Consider the following 15,891-nt stretch of genomic DNA (forward strand, 5'->3'; position numbering starts at 1 on the left):
CTTTGTAAAAGAGGCTGAATGGGTGTAGCTTGTAATTGGCCTTGTCTAAATATGCCTAGTTTGTCTTATGAGTACAGTATTGTTTAGTGAATATTTTTTTTCTCTTTGTATTGTAATTTTATGCTTTAAATACTTTATTTTAAATTGAACATTATATAAAAAGATGCTGTGGTTAAGAATTAGTTTATCAATTTTATCCCAGTTTCATGCATTTTCAATAAATGTAATAGTAGTGTATAGTAAAGGATACTGTATTAGTATCTAATTAATGATGTATGACAATAAGTGTGTTTTATATTAATGTCTTTTAAATGTTATTAGACTTCATTTTAGATTTATCAAGAGTTGATAAATATTTTTCTTTTTCTTTTAACAATGAATTGTTTAATTCAAGGCTGTAGCTGCCGTTAAAATGTTGGAGAGCTATGCTGCAAATCATCCTGAAGTGTTTATTATTGATCCCCTTCCTGGTGTACGAAAACTCCTCTTACGACAGGAAACGTATCAGCTTCTACAACACACCTTAAAAGATGAAAGTAAGATTGAGGCGCTGCATTTTCCAGTGTAATCAATTTTATACTTTATATCCCTCCCTAGACTATGCATAGTTTTGGGTGCAGGGTTAGTGTTAGTGATATTAATTATGAAGGGGCATTGACAATTATGTTAAAATTAGGCTAATTTTAATTCTTTTCTTTATTCAACTAGTTATCCTCCTAAACATTTTGATTGTCTTAAGATCAGTAAGTACATCAATTACCTGAATTTTATCGCTGAATCTTACTGAAGCTCTTTGCTATACCCTGACTGCTGACAACAGCCTTGATTCCTAAATGTAAATATATATTGTTTTACAGCAATCTCCATCGGTACAATCACTGCCTTGTTTAGTACTCCCCAACCACTCTTGGCTGCCACCTAAGCAGGGGCTCTGCTGTGAGCAGGGAGATTCCCTTGTTTTCTTCCACTTCCAATTGGTCCCATTTCACACAGACATACCTCTAGTAGCTCTGCATTTTATCTTTTTTTTATGTATATAGTGTTTTGTGATAGTACTTTTTTAAATTTTGAGGTACAGTATGTCTCCAAAATTTGTTAAAACTGGTTTTCTCTTTTTGCAAGAATATAGTACTTGTTAGGAGACTTTTTGATCCAGAGACAATTGTGTGATTTGCAGAGACAAAGCTTTCTATTAACAGGATAGGTTTGATGAAAAGTATTATACAGTGTGTACCGATAATAACTGAATAACGGGATCAGGTATGTATATTCCCGAAACTAATGTTCTCTGATGACAGGGGCCGTATGGGCATTCAGATCTCGGTTCATTAACCAGCCAGAATTGTATGCATGTCCTATGTATTTTTTACTACAATAGACAGGTAGTTTACAGTAGCCAAGCCAGACCTCTTCTTGAAGATTGACTGGCTTTATTCAACCCAGAGCGGGGAGAAGATAGGTTTATACCTCGGGACCAGATTCTGCTGGTAAGTCAAGAGAAATTAAGTTCCACAAATGACAGTTCAAGAGCACAATCTACAGTAGGAGGTAGGCTCTGTTTCTGGACAACTGATCCTTTGTGCAAATGCATCTACAGGTCCTAAGGGTTTTGTGGAGAAAGCTATCATCTACCAGCACTCTCCCTTCCTCATTTATTACCTCAACCAGTCACTCTACAACCATGCAAGGGTAATTGTCAGCAAGTTCTCAGATTTTACTGAGAAGTTTCTATCCATGATGGTAGTGGAACAGGTCAGTCCCTTTAGCCCAAGGCACTGGAGATTGGTGTTGGACATTTCAAAATTGAACGATACCCTGTTGGTAGTGAAATTCTCCATGGAAACTGCTTCCACATCTCTAGCAGCTCACTCTTGTCTTGTGCTCTCAATACTGTTATTCCTACCTTATCTTGTGATCTCATATTATTGAAGCTGATATAGACACCAAGGTAAACACACAAAATCACGTGAATTAGGGAGGAGGTAGGGATACGTCATATACAGTTTAGTTCTCAAGTTAGGATATTTTTTAACTAAAATTCTGATTACTTTGATGAGCATTATCTGAAGGCCATATTACTGACTGCCACAATATCTAGATGGTGGGAAATTTCTGGGGTGCTACTGCATCTCCTTTCCCACTTTCTTTCCTCAATCTTGCTGTCTAGCATCTTAACTTATACTTATAGTAAACTGCAGGGTTGTCTCCCAGTTGCTTTTGAGCATTAATTGGCGTCTCCTACCCAAGTGCTTGGCTATATGATTTTATTCCATACTTCTATTCAATCCAGAGAGCCAGGACAAGGCTCAAATTCAAAATTTGTTATAGTATAAAATATCATCAGAAAGTTTCTCAACTGTCTTATGAATGGGCTTTCTTTCCCAAATTGGATTTTACATTTTCTGTAATTAATCAAGATTTGGGGAAGGAAATAGACAAGCGTTTTCCCTCTGTGCAACTCGCGACTACTTTTGGGATATCCTTTAATATTTTGGTCTGAATGGTCATCTATATCTTGTACTGTACTCATTATATAATGAAAATATGAAAATATTTTGATAAAGTTTTCATTATTCAACCCAGTGGAGTGCTCTTGATTAAATTGCTATTTGTTCCGTAACCGAAATACAAACCACGCTATTTACATGGGGTATTACTTTCGGCGTAGCTGAAATGACGAGCCATTAGATTTTAACGACGGTTAACTACCCCCTCGCTAGCTAGCGAGAGGGTAGTTAACCCTCTTTAAAATCTAATGGCTCATCATTTCAGCTACGCCGAAAGTAATACCCCATGTAAATAGCTAAGGTTTGTATGGTTAGGAAAAATACAAATTATCTCCGAATTTGTCATTTTCAGTATTCAAAAGAGACTTGTCAGGTTTTGTGTCAACAGCTAAAATGGTCAGTAGAACAAATTTAGCTGCTAGGAAGTCTCCCAAAGGATTCTAACAAGATTCCCACTCGATTGTCAGCCTTGTAATAACCATTGAAGTCAGTAGCTATCTTTACTTCCTGTCATGGTTATAGGTTATTCAGTGATGCAGTCATGACTGCATATTTGCTTGGTAGTCAGAGATGTACCAGCTGAACTCGACTGAGTCCCTGGTTAGGCTGGAGGAACGTAGAGAGTAGAGGTCCCCTTTTTTGTTTTGTTTCTTGTTGTTGTCGGCTACCCCCCAAAATTGGGGGAAGTGCCTTTGGTATATGTATGTATGTATGTAGTTAGAGATGTACACTTTTACTTTGAAGTTTCTGATTCCTTTTGTTCTTTTCTATAGCTAAAAATATTGATTCATATGAGGGAGCTAGGGTAGCTGCTGTTTTGTCTGTAGAGATACCTAGTTCACCATTCTGTGCGACATACTGCAGGCTTAAATTTTATATCGGCCAAGATTATTCCTTTTTAGAACTTTGAGAATAAACCTCAGCCATTTTACAATCCCACCCCCTTTTCTTATCCTCCTGTGGTGTTGAACAGAAATAAAGTAATTTCACATACTGTAATAAAATAGACAGAAATGCTTGCATGAAAAAAAATGAAAAAACTTTTTGAGCTTTTGAAAAGATTTGACCATGAAATTTTAAGTTTCATGGTCAGAGTGCTGTAGAAAAATTAGGAAGTAGAGGAGAGGTGTGATATTCAGTTCCTGGGAAATAAGACTTAAGATTTAAAACTCTGAGAAGGTTTATAAAATAGTATGAGAGAAGGATAAACATTTCATCAGAAAAGCACTATAGAATTAGTGTGGTGACGGCCTGTAATTCCCACGAAATCATGGGAAAATAAAGTGTAGGCTACAGATGAATACTTGAACCTGATAGTAGTTAAGGCAATATGTGTGCAGGACAGAAGAGTGAAGAGAACTTATTCTGTGGCAAACCCATGAAGCGAGAAGCGACATAAAAAGAGTGAATGGTAAAAATAAAAGCTTTTATAGTACTGTAATTTTTTTTTTCTTTTTTCAGAGGTCATATGTAGTATAAAGAAACAAGTCTCAGAAAGATATAGAAAATTTGAAATTTTTTCCAAGAATAATTAAGATATTCCTAGTTTTCTATCATACTTTGTGATGCTTCTCTTATGGTTACTACTGTGCTATTGTATTCTCAAATAAGATGGTCACTGTTAGTTGTTTTACTTAGCTCATTGTATAAGTTGTGATTTTAAAATGTTGCAGCATTCAGGGGGCCTCCCAGCCTAATTGATTTCTGATTTCTACTTAGTTTACCTAGTACTATAACTTCTTTGGCATAACTTGCTTAGATATTCACTTTTAACCCTTTTACCCCCGGGGTATTTGGAAATTTCCAACCCTTAACCCCCAGGGGGTTATTTTTATCCAAGCACATTTTGCAGTATATTTTTTTTTAATTGCTTTAACAGCCTTAATTTTGGTCATAGAGAGGTCAGGTTGGTCTCATTCTCTTGGAAAATTCCTGAATTTTCTCAAAAAATTATCAAAAAATATGAAAAACAAATTTTTATAGCATGTTTTTGCAAGGACGTACCGGTACGTCCATGGGGGTAAAGGGATGGCTTTTGTGAAACGTACCAGTACGTCCTTTGGGGGTAAAAGGGTTAATATGTGAATAGATCCTTTTTAGAAAATCATAGGAGATTTGGAATGTGACGTAATGGTATTGATAGACTTTTCATGATAATTATAATTTTGTGTCGATAACCTTAGTGTTGTATTTCAGAGGACGTTTTCACCCCAAGATTTGTTCTGCTTCCAACTAGTGATTTAAAAGCCAATGAAGTCTTGCTAAAAGAAGCAAAGATCACTTTTCCTGTAGGTAAGATTTTGTTATTTCCATATGGAATTTTAAAGAAATATTCAAAACCTTTCCTTTTATTTTAGTATGAGAATGCTGTTGCTGTACTTTCTTGTAGAAGTCAAATTTATTAGACCTATTTTGCTCTTTATGTAGATTCTAATTTATTTACTTTAGTTTTCTGTACTTTCTTGTGGAAGTCAAATTTATTAGACCTATTTTGCTCTATGTAGATTCTAATTTATTTACTTTAGTTTTCTGTACTTTCTTGTGGAAGTCAAATTTATTAGACCTAGTTTGCTCTTTATGTAGATTCTAATTTATTTACTTTAGTTTTAACTTAGTAATAGTGCTTTTCTCTGGTTAGCTACAAAGAATTCAATTGTCATTGTATTTCCCCGTCTGCGGTTTAATATAACTTCCCAAACAATAAATCCATACGATATATGAGTTTCCCTTTCTCATAATGATTGATGTCTTTGCTTTTTTTCAAGTGCAAGTAGAATTTTTTAATTTTTTTTCTTTGTTGTAAAGGTAGATTTTTTTTTCTATAGATTGTCCCACATTGTGTGAGACACAAACTCTTCCGCATAGTAACCTGACAACTAACTAGATGATATTTTCCTTATAATTGCTTATTTTGCTGCTGTAATTTTAAGAACATAACTTACAGGACAGTATTCCTTTATAACTAATCATGCAGTTTTTCATTTGTATTTTTTTTTTTTCAGTATGCAAACCTCTAACTGCAGGAGGCGGCAGAGAAGCACATGAGGTAAGACTTCTGTTTTGAGTAATGTATTATGAGATAACTCAATATTTTGGGTTTCTATTGTAATTTATTGATCATGAAAAGGTAATTATTTTACATTTTGCTAAGGTTACATTATAATTATCGTGAATTCAAATTTCAGATGGATGTCGTCTTCAATCAAAATGGGATATCAGATTGTGCTGTCCCGTGTGTTGCTCAGTCATTCATAAACCACGGAGCAGTTTTGTACAAACTGTTTGTCCTGGGGCCAGTCTGGTTTGTTGTTGTCCGTCCTTCTCTCAAAAACTTCTATGCTGGAGGTATTCTATCCTGGTTTTGTTTATTTTTTTCTATTTTAGTATACTGTACAGTATTTAGATGTAATTATGCAATAGCTGTTTTTTTTTTCTGTGTTGCTGCTCTTCAATGCTATTACAGTTGCTTTACAAGTATTGTTTCTGTATTTAAAAAAATTGTGAGTGATGTTATGATCATTATTTTTTCTTCAATTTTCCTAGCGATTATTGAAAATACAGCACAGTACACTGAATTGCACTTTCAAATTTTTTTGTATCCGTTATGTTCAAGCTTTTTATTAGTGAGGCTGTTAATGAATACAAACATGGAAAGTAGTTATTTTACCTCGGAAGTAAGGAGTCTGGCAGAATTTGATCTTGATTGATATTTTGACCTTGATGTTATTTATATTAAATTTTTGGGGTTGGGTGATAGTGTTATCCCCAAGGACTTTCCTGTTCAGGTTAGAACAAGGAATCCAATACGGTAGTATAGCAAAGAAATATCGTCTTTCATTCCCTAATGTACAAATCGCAGTCTTGTGTATGAGGGAGACCCAAGGGTTCAGACTTTTTTTTTTTTTTTTTTTTTTTTTTTTTTTTTTTTTTTTTTTTTTTTTTTTTTTTTTTTTTTTTTTTTTTAAAGATAACTATGGTTGTGATGACAATGCAAGGCCAGAAGACACCCTTTTTGGCCAAAGTATGGAAGGAAATTTCACCCTTCCCTAAGGTTGTATAGTTATAGTACAATACAGTAATCCCTTTTTATGAGTTTATCTTAAGGAGTTCAAAGGACTCTTGGAACTACAAGGGTTTGGTGGGATCTTTCTCCCCAAGAAGTGGAAGGGTCATGTAGGTACACATTAATTGGGTTATGGTTTCCCCTCAATTCAAGAGCTGATTAGGACAGTAGAGATCAAATGTAGAGACCAGTCTTCAATCTGGTGTCAGTTATGTCCTCAGGATCCTGGAGCTGGCATGGGGGATCCCTGATTGCCTGTTCAGCCATGTCAAAGTTACTATGCAAGCCTACATTTGAGTCATTGTAGAACTTTGTCATATCAGAATTGGTATATGATGTCTTTTGTTCTGGAGAAAGTTGTTGGTGATGTTTCAGCTAAGGTAATTTTGGTAGCATCGTGTTTCGGATGACGGTGTGTTTTGTTCGCTTGCAAGCTCAGCCACAAATTTACATAAGCTGAGTAAATGATAATACTTCAGGAGTCTTACTATGAAGGGAACTTGATGATTATAGGCTTCGAGACACTGGAAGAGATGGCAAAGATCTGCGGACCATTTCCCTTGTGTCCTGATTATGGCCATTAGTCATTCATGGTTTGTAGAGAGCCTGAACTTTTCACACTTGCTTAATCACGTTAAAAGATAGGAATATGTAAAGATCTAGATTTTTCCTGTATGTAACAGGGTATCTACTTTCTATTGCTAAGGCATGTTGAAGAGAACAAAACCTCTTTCAATTTTTTGTCAAAATCATCTGGTGTTCCCAGGCAGTCGCCCATCCAAGTAGTAACCTGACCCAACGTTGCTTAACTTTGCTGATTGGACAAGACACTGTGTTTTCAACATGGTAGGGCCATATTGTGAAGTCACAAACATGACTATAGTCGCTGCAATATATCCAGGTGAAGTAAGCCACGCCCACCTTGTGATGTCATGGCATGCTTCCACCACTTATGAGAGTTCCTGCTTAGCACGAGCATGACTTGTTGTTCAACAGAAATTCCAGTAGATTTTGGCTTTTAACTTCTTTCTTAACTCTTTTTAATTATAATTCCTACAATTATCTGTTACAGAAACATAAGTGTTATTTATAACATGGGTTAAAAATAGAAAAAAATGCACAACTATTTTCGGAATTAGTTTTATGGAAACAAAACAAACGTCGCTGATAAGGAGCGCACGCACAGACAATTTGAGTGTTTTATTAAAGTCCAAATCCTTATCCTGTTTGTGTGTAGCTAAACAACGAGAATAATGACAAAGTCCATCAGTGGGAGAGAAAGCATAATAGTAGCAAGTCCCATGGGAGTAGAAGATCATGGGAAGGAAAACAAAGAATAATAAGTTAGAGATAGAAATAAGGGCATAAAATATCCCCAAGTAAAAGCTTAAGCAATAGGAATAGCAATATTATAAAGTATTAGCTAAGTAAGAGAGCTGGTAAGTTAAAAGAACGATGGAATTAAAGCAGGATAGAAAAGCGAAAGAAAAAAAATGGGATTTGAATGCATTGATCGAGAGGTGTTGGAGTGGGTGGGTGGTCCGGAGTAACTGGAGGGGAGGGGGGAAATGGATAGCGGGTGTTACGAGGATTATGATTTGAGACACGAGAACAATAGGCTTGGGAGCAAGAAGGGCGTCCGAAGAGAAGCAGATCTGTTCAGGAAGGGATTGGGTTAGGAAAATTACATGGAAAAGAGGAAAAGTCAGTGAAAGAAATAGAGGAAAACATGAAAGGGAAAAAGACATAAAAATGGCCTGATCGTGGGAATGAGCCTTAAATGAAGAGAACTATGAATTACGGGAATGTAGAGAGCAAAGTGCGAAGCATAGAAAACGGAGGTGGAAGCATTATGAAACATAAGCAATGGATTACTGAAAAGCATGATAGAATAAAAGGGAATAATTTTGAGGATAATAGTTATAAATAGAATAACATAAATGTATGAACGAGAGTATTTAAGAGAATATACAGGAAATTGGTGATAAAAAAGGGAACAATAAAAGTAATCAAAGACATGAAAAGTGCGGTGACAGAAGGTAGGAGGGGTACGGGAGAGCTTTTGCTAGGTGTCTAAATGCAATGAGGGTTGCAAAGATACTGAGAAACACCCTTAGGAGCGAGGAGTAGGACTTAGTTTTGCTTCTGTCAGACTGCATACCAAAATTAAGGTGTATTTTCGATAGTTTTAACTTTAGTTATAGATACCAGTGTTACGTTTCTATGGTAGATAATTGTAGGAATTATAATCAAAAGTATGAAGAAAAAGTTGAAAGCTAAAATCTACTTGAATTTTTGTTGACGAATGTAGCGACCAATCAGTTGGAAGCACTAAGCTCTTTATACTAAGAATTTCAATCTGTTCATGAGTGTTTCATTACTAGAGGCATGTGTCTATTGAAAGGAAAGCAAATTTGTACATTTATTAGATTTTTTGGGTAAACGTTGATAAACCAAGCTTCTGGAGAAGAAGCAATGCTATGAACGTCAATGGAGGTTCCTAGAAATAAATTTTATTAAAATTCCATTTTCACAATTTATCCATTGAAATACCCTCTACAGTTTTGGGGCTAATTAAGAAAGGATAGAATGTTTCCATTTACTTAACAGATGCCATTTTCCACCTTCCTATCTTTCTGAATTCAAAGGGGACTTCTTTGTTAACAATTCGAGGCTATACATACAGAAGTGTTGGGTACTTTGTTTTGGGGTGCTCCCTCTTAAGTGTTCATCAGCAATTTATAGCAATATTCAAGGCCCTTTATGGTCGTCAAACACTGTGATAGTATTCTCAGGCACCAATATAGTGTTGTCATATATCTGGAAACAAGGGGAGCCATGATCCAATCCGTATACTGTACTAGATACAAGGAAAAGGTTTTACTTTGCGTAAATTTGAGAGGAAAAGGTGTTCCCCCTCTTCTCTTGAAGGCTATGTCTGCCAGAAGAGTTGGCCCAATGGAGACCTGTTTACATTAATAAACAAAAATAGTTTTGTTTTGTTCCCTATGGAAGGTAATTGCCCTGTAAGTTTCCTCTGGCCAAGTTCTTTTATACCTGATGAATGGTTATTTTTATATATGTTGAAAAAGATGAAGATTCAACAACTATAGTAGCTCAGATTTCTAGAGGTTGGGATTTATTGTTTGTGTGAAAGTATCTTTTGTTGTCAAGTCTGAAGATTCTTTTTATTCTTAAGGATAGTAATAAAGTCCCTTTTTGGAATTTTCCATCTGGAAAGGGGATTCAATCTTGCCTTATATTATAATCAATTTAAAGGATAAATTCTCTAGCAGTTCAGATATAGAGAGATTTTAATGGACCTTGACATCCTTAGTGGAAATGTATTATTCATGCCTTAAGATAAACCCTTTCAATTTCGTATAAATCTAAACTGGAACAAAACTTTTGAGGTATATATAGCTTTTAAATTGTTGGCCTTATCTCAGTGTAGTTTTTTGAAAATTAATTCAAAACTTCTCTGTGTACAGAGCCTTCCCAAGAAAGATATGAAAATCTCTTAAAATTGCTACATTTGTCAGAAAAAGTGATGTTGCAGTAATCAAATCTTCATGTTAATTGCTTGGAATTTATAGCAATATTCAAGGCCCTTTATGGTCGTCAAACACTGTGGTAGTATTCTCAGACACCAATATAGTGTTGACATATATCTGGAAACAAGGGGAGCCATGATCCAATCCGTATACTGTACTAGATAGAAGGAAAAGGTTTTACTTTGCGTAAATTTGAGAGGAAAAGGTGTTCCCCCTCTTCTCTTGAAGGCTATGTCTGCCAGAAGGGTTGGCCCAATGGAGACCTGTTTACATCACTAAACAAAAATAGTTTTGTTTTGTTCCCTATGGAAGGTAATTGCCCTGTAGTATTATAGGTTAAACTTAAATATTTACAACTGTCTACCTGTCTACAGGATTCAGTTGGAGATATACACTAAAAACTCTAATAAACAGCAAGATGACACTTACAACTACATTTTGGCATCGAAGGGTATGGTACATAGTTCTGTAGCCTATCATTAAAGTGTAAGGAGATCTTCATGCAATCAATCCTTTCAGATTAACTATTTTTAATCATTCTCGACATCCATACAAGCTACATTTTTCAATATTAATCTTACCCGATAATCATGTAGCTGTCAACTCCATTGCCCGACAGAATTCTACGGACGGGATACGCCAGCGATCGCTATACAAGAGGGGGGTGTACTCACCAGCGCCACCTGTGGCCAGGTACTGCAGTACTTCTTGTTGACACCACCTCAATTTTTCCTCTGTCGTGCTTCCGGCAAGACCTACATGGATACGCTTATAATTTTGGAGTCTTTGTTCACGGTTTTGGTGAAGTATTGCTCAGATTTCAGCTTTCGCTATACAGGAAGCTTTTCCCTTAGCTTAGATAGCTTTTGGATTAATTTTGATTAATGGTTTAACGATCTTTGCTTTAATTTGGAAACCCCCTTTGACTGTTCTCTGATTCAAGATGTCCGACCATTCACAAGCTCCTACCCAAAGACGATGTAGAGTTAGCACTTGTGTTAGGCGTCTTCCGAAGGCCTCGGTTGATCCTCACACCGTTTGTTCCGACTGTAGGGGAAAATCCTGCCAGTTGGAAGATCGATGTGAGGAATGTGCCGGTCTTTCGGAATTTGATTTTATTCAATTCCTTAAATATACGACTAAGTTAGAGAGGGAGAGAGTTAGGAGGAGTTCTGCTCGCTCTTTGCTTTATTCATCCCCCCATGATCCTCATCCTTTTCCTCCCCCTGTAGTGGCTACCCCCGAACCTATTATTAGTGCTCAGCCTGATATGTCGGATGTTTTACGTGCCATTCAGGCTTTAGGTGATAGGGTGGAGTCGGTAGTGAGTGACCACAAGTTCCTCTTGGCAGACGTCAAGGAACTTAAAGTGAAAAGTGCAGTGGGAAGTGGTAGTGCCAGTGCTGTGCCTAGTGTCAGTGTCAGTGTTGCGCGTGAGGATACTTCTGTGCGTGCCAGTCGTCCTCCCAGTCCGGGACCTCTTGCAAGCTCCCAAGCCCAGGGGAGAAGCAATGTCGAAGGGCAAAAGGGTTCGGCAGGCCTTGATCGGCGCACAGTAGTATCCTCAGTGGTTGCGGGCGTATCTTATAGAGATCGTCACTTCCACTCTCAGACGATTGAGCCCTTAATTTCCTCGTCTGCAGAAGATTTTTCTGGTAAAAAACGCTGGACTCAGGTCTCAAGACCTCTTAAGCGTAAAGTCCAGACCGCGCGAGTCCAACAGCCCAGGTGTAGCCACTGGGCTAGCTCGGACTCGCCGCAGTCATCAGATGACTGCACGCCTCCTAAGAGAGGTAAGGCGATGCCTCAACAGACCTCAACTTCTGTTAAAGCTATGCCTCAACAGACCTCAACTTCTGTTAAAGCTATGCCTCAACAGACCTCAACTTCTGTTGATCCTAAGATGGCTATGCTGCAGACTATGCAGTCGCAGCTTGCGGTGTTGATGCAGGAGTTTAAGGCAGAGAAGGTTAATACACCTCCTCCTGCGAGCGCTCCTCCTCCTCTGCGCAGTCCAACCTGCCAGACGTATGATGTTGAGGTTCTTCAAGCTACCTCCATGCGTGAGCTGCCGCATTGGGAGTTGCCAGATACCAGCGCTGTGCAGCAACCCCCACTTTCCTTGAGGCAGGAGCCTCTTGCCACGCGGCAACCTCCTCAACACTGGGGGCAGGAGCCTTATGCTTTACAACAACCTCCTCTACCCTTGAGGCAGGAGTCTCTTGCATTACAACCATCCTCGAGGCAGCAGCCTCTTGAGGTACGACAACCTCTACCATCCTTGAGGCAGCCACCTCAACTCTCACGGCAGCCACCTCCACTTTCCTCGAGGCGAGAACCTCAACTCTCGAGGCAAGCACCTCAAGAACCTCAACTCGTGAGACAAGAGCCTCTCTCTGCGCAGCCACCTCAACCCTTGAGGCAAGCGCAACTCTTGAGGCAGGAACCTCATGCTATGAGTCAGCCACCTCAACGCATGCAGCAACCACTTTCGCCTCAGCTTGAGCCTCTTCCCATTCAACTTGAACCGCAGTCTATGCAGCATGAACCTCATGCTTTACAACAGTCGCCTCTCACCACGCTTGCTCCTCAGACCTCCGCAGAACCTCCTTCATCCCAGCCTCATGACTTTGTCATTACCAGCCCTCATCCTCTTCAGCAGAGACTTGAGGATGAATCCGCAAGTGCGCATGCACCCGCTCTTCAGGATTCAGCCATTCAGCATACCGCTTTAACTTTACCTCTCGCTTCTCAACCCTCAGGTGATGAGGTTTCTGAGGATGAAGCTGCTCACCTGGATGATCCTTCATCTGATGTGGAGGAACCTAAATCATTGCCACCCTCCATTGACTTTCGCAAGGTCCTTGCTCTGTTCAGAGAGTTATACCCGGATCACTTTGTTTCTGCTACCCCTCGCTCTCCTCCATCCGAGTTCTCTCTAGGCATGCAACCTGTTAAGTCTGCCTACACTAAGCTCGTCTTCGCTAGATCTTCAAAGAGAGCTTTGAGAATGTTAGGGGATTGGTTGCAGTCCAAGCAGCAACTGGGAAAGACGTCTTTTATGTTTCCACCTCCTAAGCTGACTTCTAAGGCGGGCGTCTGGTATGCCACGGGAGAGGAACCAGGCTTGGGGGTCCCTGCCTCTGCCCAGGCTGACTTCTCAAGTTTGGTTGACTCTCCACGAAGGTCGGCTATGAGGCGCTCTAAGGTCTGCTGGACCTTTTCTGACCTGGACCACTTCTTAAAGGGAGTCTTTCGCGCCTTTGAAATTTTTAATTTCCTCGACTGGTGCCTGGGGGCCTTGAGCAAGAAGACTGCCCCTTCTGACAAAGACTCGGCCATGCTGATCATGTCCTGTATGGACAAAGCAATTCGCGATGGCTCCGGCGAACTTGCCTCTATGTTTGTATCGGGAGTCCTCAAGAAAAGGGAACAACTTTGCTCATTCCTTTCCACTGGTATCACCTCTTGCCAAAGGTCACAGTTACTTTTTGCTCCTCTTTCTAAGTTCCTGTTTCCTGAGGATCTTATCAAGGAATTGTCTGCGGCTCTTATACAGAAGGACACGCATGACCTCGTGGCCTCTTCAGCACGGAAGGCTAAGGTTGCACCTTCAGTTCCTAGAACTTACCGCACCCCAGTGGCTGATACTCCTGCTACCAGATTTATTCCGCCCTTTCGTGGCAGAGCCCCCAGCCGAGGAGGTACCCGCCCAGACGGTCACAGGGGCAGGTCCAAGAAAGGTACCAAGTCTTCGAAAAGCAAACATTGACTCTCCTCCTCTCCAGACAGCTGTAGGAGCCAGACTCAAGATCTTCTGGCAAGCTTGGGAAAGAAGAGGTGCAGACGCCCAGTCTGTCAAGTGGCTAAGGGAGGGTTACAGGATACCATTCTGCCGCAATCCCCCTCTGACCACTTCTCCCATCAACCTCTCTCCCAACTACAAAGAAAAGGACAAGAGGCTAGCGTTACATCAAGAGGTGTCGCTCCTGTTACAGAAGGAGGCAGTGGTGATAGTCCGGGATCATCAATCCCCGGGCTTCTACAACCGTCTCTTCCTGGTGGCCAAGAAGACAGGAGGTTGGAGACCGGTGCTGGACGTCAGTGCGCTCAATGCTTATGTCACCAAGCAGACGTTCACTATGGAGACGACGAAGTCGGTCCTAGCAGCGGTCAGGCAGGAGGACTGGATGGTCTCGTTGGATCTGAAAGACGCCTACTTTCACGTCCCCATTCATCCAGACTCCCAACCTTTTCTGAGATTCGTTTTTGGAAAGGTTGTGTACCAATTCCAAGCCCTGTGTTTTGGCCTAAGCACGGCACCTCTTGTGTTTACGCGACTGATGAGGAATATTGCGAAATTCCTCCACTTGGCGGACATCAGAGCCTCCCTTTATTTAGACGACTAGCTGTTAAGAGCCCCCACAAGTCGTCGCTGTCTGGAGAGTCTCAGTTGGACTTTGGACTTGACCAAGGAACTGGGTCTTTTGGTCAACTTAGAGAAGTCCCAGCTTATTCCTTCCCAAACCATCGTTTACCTGGGAATGGAGATTCGGAGTCAAGCTTTTCGGGCTTTTCCGTCGGCCCCAAGAATCAACCAAGCCCTAGAGTGCATACTGAGCATGCTGAAGAGGAACAGATGCTCGGTGAGACAGTGGATGAGTCTAACAGGGACCCTGTCATCGTTAGCCCTGTTCACCGAGTTAGGGAGACTCCACCTCCGCCCCCTTCAATTCCATCTAGCAGCTCATTGGGACAAGAATATGACGCTCGAAGCGGTCTCTATTCCTGTTACCAAAGAGATGAAGACTACTCTCATGTGGTGGAAGAGCAACATCCTTCTCAAGGAGGGTCTCTCGTTAGCTGTTCAGACCCCCAATCTTCATCTCTATTCGGACGCATCAGACTCGGGCTGGGGCGCGACCTTGGACGGACAGGAATGCTCGGGATCATGGAACAAGGAACAGGAAACGCTTCACATCAATTGCAAGGAGTTGTTGGCAGTACATCTGGCCTTAATGAACTTCAAGTCCCTCCTGCTAAACAAGGTGGTGGAGGTGAACTCCGACAACACCACAGCCTTGGCGTACATCTCCAAGCAGGGAGGGACTCATTCGAGGAAGCTGTACGAGATAGCAAGGGACCTCCTCATTTGGTCAAGAAGTCGAAACCTCACACTGGTAACGAGATTCATTCAGGGCAATATGAATGTCTCGGCAGATCGCCTCAGCAGGAAGGGTCAAGTCATCCCCACAGAATGGACCCTTCACAAGAACGTGTGCAACAGACTTTGGACCTTGTGGGGTCAGCCAACGATAGATCTGTTCGCTACCTCGATGACCAAGAGGCTCCCATTGTACTGTTCCCCAATCCCAGACCCGGCAGCAGTTCACGTGGATGCTTTTCTGCTGGATTGGTCCCATCTCGATCTATATGCATTCCCGCCGTTCAAGATCATCAACAGAGTTATTCAGAAGTTCGTCTCTCACGAAGGGACACGGCTGACGTTGGTTGCTCCCCTTTGGCCTGCAAGAGAATGGTTCACAGAGGTACTGCAATGGCTGGTCGACGTTCCCAGGACTCTCCCTCTAAGAGTGGACCTTCTACGTCAACCTCACGTAAAGAAGGTACACCCAAGCCTCCACGCTCTTCGTCTGACTGCCTTCAGACTATCGAAAGACTCTCTAGAGCTAGAGGCTTTTCGAAGGAGGCAGCCAGAGCGATTGCCAGAGCAAGGAGGATATCCACTCGAAGAGTCTATCAATCC

General features: G+C 40.6%; 1 protein-coding gene across 2 annotated transcripts in view; it reads left to right on the forward strand.

The window, feature by feature from the left end:
* Nucleotides 1-15,891, forward strand: part of LOC137632499 (inositol-tetrakisphosphate 1-kinase-like) — an 84,698-nt gene that overhangs the window by 25,737 nt on the left and 43,070 nt on the right. For both annotated transcript variants that reach the window (XM_068364461.1, XM_068364462.1), the window contains exons 5-8: nucleotides 395-536; nucleotides 4,704-4,799; nucleotides 5,510-5,553; nucleotides 5,693-5,852. In XM_068364461.1, the coding sequence (XP_068220562.1) occupies nucleotides 395-536; nucleotides 4,704-4,799; nucleotides 5,510-5,553; nucleotides 5,693-5,852 (442 nt within the window). The remainder of the gene's footprint in view (nucleotides 1-394; nucleotides 537-4,703; nucleotides 4,800-5,509; nucleotides 5,554-5,692; nucleotides 5,853-15,891) is intronic.

Source organism: Palaemon carinicauda, chromosome 41 (assembly GCF_036898095.1).
Source record: "Palaemon carinicauda isolate YSFRI2023 chromosome 41, ASM3689809v2, whole genome shotgun sequence".
Classification (NCBI taxonomy): Eukaryota; Metazoa; Arthropoda; class Malacostraca; order Decapoda; family Palaemonidae; genus Palaemon; species Palaemon carinicauda.